The sequence below is a fragment of the Salvelinus alpinus genome, chromosome 5, assembly GCF_045679555.1.
Source record: "Salvelinus alpinus chromosome 5, SLU_Salpinus.1, whole genome shotgun sequence".
Classification (NCBI taxonomy): Eukaryota; Metazoa; Chordata; class Actinopteri; order Salmoniformes; family Salmonidae; genus Salvelinus; species Salvelinus alpinus.
Window position 1 is genome coordinate 22708722 of NC_092090.1, and position 6000 is coordinate 22714721.

Consider the following 6000-nt stretch of genomic DNA (forward strand, 5'->3'; position numbering starts at 1 on the left):
TCCAGCTGTTTGCTTAGAAATGCTAGGGACAATTAGGAGGCCTGCGTCTTGTGACCGTAGCGTACGTCTAGGTATGTACGGCAGGACCAACTCGGAAAGATAGGTAGGAGCAAGCCCATGTAACGCTTTATAGGTTAACGGTAAAACCTTGAAATCAGCCCTTGCCTTAACAGGAAGCCAGTGTAGGGAGGCTAGCACTGGAGTAATATGATCAATTTTTTGGGGGGTTCTAGTCAGGATTCTAGCAGCCGTATTTAGCACTAACTGAAATGTATTCAGTGCTTTATCCGGGTAGCCAGAAAGTAGAGCATTGCAGTAGTCTAACCTAGAAGTAACAAAAGCATGGATGAATTTTTCTGCATCATTTTTGGACAGAAAATTTCAGATTTTTGCAATGTTACCTAGATGGAAAAAAGCTGTCCTTGAAACAGTCTTGATATGTTCGTCAAAAGAGAGATCAGGGTCCAGAGTAACGCCGAGGTCCTTCACAGTTTTATTTGAGACGACTTTACAACCATCAAGATTAATTGTCAGATTCAACAGAAGATCTCTTTGTTTCTTAGGACCTAGAACAAGCATCTCTATTTTGTCCGAGTTTAAAAGTAGAAAGTTTTCAGCAATCCACTTCCTTATTTCTGAAACACAGGCTTCTAGCGAGGGCAATTTTGGGGCTTCACCATGTTTCATTGAAATGTACAGCTGTGTGTCATCCGCATAGCAGTGAAAGTTAACATTATGTTTTCGAATGACATCCCCAAGAGGTAAAATATATAGTGAAAACAATAGTGGTCCTAAAACGGAACCTTGAGGAACACCGAAATGTACAGTTGATTTGTCAGAGGACAAACCATTCACAGAGACAAACTGATATCTTTCCGACAGATAAGATCTAAACCAGGCCAGAACTTGTCCGTGTAGACCAATTTGTGTTTCCAATCTCTCCAAAAGAATGTGGTGATCGATGGTATCAAAGGCAGCACTAATGTGAGGAGGCCAGTTTTATTGCTTCTTTAATTAGGACAACAGTTTTCAGCTGTGCTAACATAATTGCAAAATGGTTTTCTAATGATCAATTAGCCTTTTAAAATGATAAACTTGGATTGGCTAACACAACATGCCATTGGAACACAGGAGTGATGGTTGCTGATAATGGGCCTCTGTACGCCTATGTAGATATTCCATAAAAATCTGCCGTTTCCAGCTACAATAGTCATTTACAACATTAACAATGACTACACTCTATTACTGATCAATTTGATGTTATTTTAATGGACAAAAAAATTGTTTTCTTTCAAAAACAAGGACATTTCTAAGTGACCCCAAACTTTTGACATTTCAGTTGAATGCATTCAGTTGTACAACTGACTAGGTACAGTATCTCCTTTCATACTTTCCATTTACTTTGAACTTGTCAGTGCAGTGTAGTCCAGTGAGAGAGGTAGTAGTCTGGCCTGTAGAGGGACACAGTACTCAGGAGGGAAACCTCCGTCCCAGCCTGTCTGGCTCACAGCTCACCACTCTAAACTCAAGGTCCTGTCTGTTTATTATGAAAACCTATCGTCTCTCCCCACACTGCTCTGGTGTCATAGGAAATATGTGCAGCAGAACTCATCAGAGTACTGTAAGACGGTTTAAAGCAAGCAGGCAAACGTTCTTCTTTTAATGTTAGACGTCATTGTGTCACCCTATTCCTCGCTCGCTGTGTCCGAACTGAGGCCCGCTAGCTGGACCTAGTCAGTCCAGTGAATATTGACACTGGTTTATCTTTCTCAGGCCAAACAGACAGAGAGTGGAGGACTAAACAGGCTGGTAGATGAGTCTATGTTACCAGAGATAGGCAGTGTGTGTGTTTGTATGAGAGAGATGGGAGAGTATCAACACACAGATACCCAGCTCTCACAGCGTCTCCTCGGCTGCCCAAGGTACAGGCCTGCGTCACCGCATCACCCGCTTCTCAAATATGTCCCCGTTCAAGTGATAATTCTTCATGCTACAGTCAATATGGAGTACTGTTGCCTTGTAGCAGAAGTATAAATATGTCCTAGTCTAGGTGGTGAGTCTTGGTAAGGCCAGACTGTATGGAAAGACATACTGTCGTTCAGTGTCATTGGCTTATACTGTATGTGTAAAATAGGTCCTAGTTCAGATGATGAATCCCCTTTAGAGTGAAAGGTTGTAGAGTAGTTTTAATGAACTAAAAGAAAGACCTGCACACTGCTCTGGCCAGTATCACTTCAGTGTATGAAACTGACGTATTGGCCTGCTGGCCTTCATCAGAGCTGTTTCAGTTCAAAGAAATGTCCTAGTTGAGTACTGAAGTCCGTAGTGTAGAGCAGCACTGTGTATTGACTGAATGTTTTAAAGACTGAGGTTTCAAATGAAGTTTGATGTATTAGGTTATTTGAATGTTGTTTTTCAGATTATGAAGAGGAACCTGAACAATGTGAAGAGAATGACCTCCCACCCCATATTCCAGTACTGTAAGTATCATCTAATGTATACAGTACCATATAGCACTACTGTATTATATACAGTATACCACCACTACTGTATTATATACAGTATACCACCACTACTGTATTATATACAGTATACCACCACTAGGTTATATACAGTATACCACCACTACTGTATTATATACAGTATACCACCACTAGGTTATATACAGTATACCACCGCTAGGTTATATACAGTATACCACCGCTAGGTTATATACAGTATACCAGTACTAGGTTATATACAGTATACCACCACTAGGTTATATACAGTATACCACCACTAGGTTATATACAGTATACCACCACTAGGTTATATACAGTATACCACCACTAGGTTATATACAGTATACCACCACTATGTTATATACAGTATACCACCACTAGGTTATATACAGTATACCACCACTAGGTTATATACAGTATACCACTACTATGTTATATACAGTATACCACTACTGTGTTATATACAGTATACCACCACTAGGTTATATACAGTATACCACCACTAGGTTATATACAGTATACCACTACTGTGTTATATACAGTATACCACCACTAGGTTATATACAGTACACCACCACTAGGTTATATACAGTACACCACCACTAGGTTATATACAGTACACCACCACTAGGTTATATACAGTATACCAGTACTAGGTTATATACAGTATACCACCACTAGGTTATATACAGTATACCACCACTAGGTTATATACAGTATACCACCACTAGGTTATATACAGTATACCACCACTAGGTTATATACAGTATACCACCACTAGGTTATATACAGTATACCACTACTATGTTATATACAGTATACCACCACTAGGTTATATACAGTATACCACCACTAGGTTATATACAGTATACCACTACTATGTTATATACAGTATACCACCACTAGGTTATATACAGTATACCACCACTAGGTTATATACAGTATACCACCACTAGGTTATATACAGTATACCACCACTATGTTATATACAGTATACCACCACTATGTTATATACAGTATATCACTACTGTGTTATATACAGTATACCACTACTAGGTTATATACAGTATACCACTACTGTGTTATATACAGTATACCACCACTAGGTTATATACAGTATACCACCACTAGGTTATATACAGTATACCACTACTAGGTTATATACAGTATACCACTACTAGGTTATATACAGTATACCACCACTAGGTTATATACAGTATACCACTACTATGTTATATACAGTATACCACTACTGTGTTATATACAGTATACCACCACTAGGTTATATACAGTATACCACCACTAGGTTATATACAGTATACCACTACTGTGTTATATACAGTATACCACCACTAGGTTATATACAGTACACCACCACTAGGTTATATACAGTATACCACCACTAGGTTATATACAGTATACCACTACTAGGTTATATACAGTATACCACTACTAGGTTATATACAGTATACCACCACTAGGTTATATACAGTATACCACTACTGTGTTATATACAGTACACCACCATTAGGTTATATACAGTATACCACTACTAGGTTATATACAGTATACCACCACTAGGTTATATACAGTATACCACCACTAGGTTATATACAGTATACCACCACTAGGTTATATACAGTATACCACTACTGTGTTATATACAGTATACCACCACTAGGTTATATACATTATACCACTACTAGGTTATATACAGTATACCACCACTAGGTTATATACAGTATACCACTACTGTGTTATATACAGTACACCACCACTAGGTTATATACAGTATACCACTACTAGGTTATATACAGTATACCACCACTAGGTTATATACAGTATACCACCACTAGGTTATATACAGTATACCACCACTAGGTTATATACAGTATACCACCACTAGGTTATATACAGTACACCACCACTAGGTTATATACAGTATACCACTACTAGGTTATATACAGTATACCACCACTAGGTTATATACAGTATACCACCACTAGGTTATATACAGTATACCACCACTAGGTTATATACAGTATACCACCACTAGGTTATATACAGTATACCACTACTAGGTTATATACAGTATACCACTACTAGGTTATATACAGTATACCACCACTAGGTTATATACAGTATACCACTACTGTGTTATATACAGTACACCACCATTAGGTTATATACAGTATACCACTACTAGGTTATATACAGTATACCACCACTAGGTTATATACAGTATACCACCACTAGGTTATATACAGTATACCACCACTAGGTTATATACAGTATACCACTACTGTGTTATATACAGTATACCACCACTAGGTTATATACATTATACCACTACTAGGTTATATACAGTATACCACCACTAGGTTATATACAGTATACCACTACTGTGTTATATACAGTACACCACCACTAGGTTATATACAGTATACCACTACTAGGTTATATACAGTATACCACCACTAGGTTATATACAGTATACCACCACTAGGTTATATACAGTATACCACCACTAGGTTATATACAGTATACCACTACTGTGTTATATACAGTATACCACCACTAGGTTATATACAGTATACCACCACTAGGTTATATACAGTATACCACTACTGTGTTATATACAGTATACCACCACTAGGTTATATACAGTATACCACCACTAGGTTATATACAGTATACCACCACTAGGTTATATACAGTACACCACCACTAGGTTATATACAGTATACCACCACTAGGTTATATACAGTATACCACCACTAGGTTATATACAGTATACCACCACTAGGTTATATACAGTATACCACCACTAGGTTATATACAGTACACCACCACTAGGTTATATACAGTATACCACCACTAGGTTATATACAGTATACCACTACTAGGTTATATACAGTATATGTACTATACAGTATACTGACGGCCTGTACACAACTCTGTTTGAATGACTGGTCTGTTCCTTCAAATAGGGGAATTTCAACCATTTCCTAATGTTTCTGTGTGTTAGATATGACTGGGGCTCAGGACGGCAGTGTTCGTATGTTTGAGTGGAACAGGCCACAACAACTCATCTGCTTCAGACAGGCAGGCAACGCCAGAGTCACACGCCTCTACTTCAACTCACAGGGAAACAAGGTCCATACACACACACACACACACACACACACACACACACACACACACACACACACACAACAATACTCTTTTTCATCCTCAGTATTATGATTGTGCTGATCTGTCTGTCTCTCTCTCTGTGTCTCTCTCTCTCTCTGTGTCTCTCTCTCTTTGTGTCTCTCTCTCTGTGTCTGTCTGTCTGTCGCTGTCTGTCTCTCGCTGTCTGTCTGTCTCTGTCTGTCTCTCTGTGACTGTCTGTCTCTCTCTCTGTCTGTCTCTCCAGTGTGGTGTATCAGATGGAGAAGGCTTCCTCAGTCTGTGGCAGGTCAACCAGACCTCCTCCAACCCCAAGCCCTACGTGGTA

The 6000-nt window shown here is 38.8% G+C and overlaps 1 protein-coding gene across 2 annotated transcripts in view; it reads left to right on the top strand.

Annotated features, from left to right (window-relative positions):
• The window catches only part of dmxl2 (Dmx-like 2), a 129507-nt gene that overhangs the window by 103764 nt on the left and 19743 nt on the right, over positions 1–6000 (top strand). For both annotated transcript variants that reach the window (XM_071401014.1, XM_071401015.1), the window contains 3 exons: positions 2420–2480; positions 5530–5657; positions 5920–5997. In XM_071401014.1, the coding sequence (XP_071257115.1) occupies positions 2420–2480; positions 5530–5657; positions 5920–5997 (267 nt within the window). The remainder of the gene's footprint in view (positions 1–2419; positions 2481–5529; positions 5658–5919; positions 5998–6000) is intronic.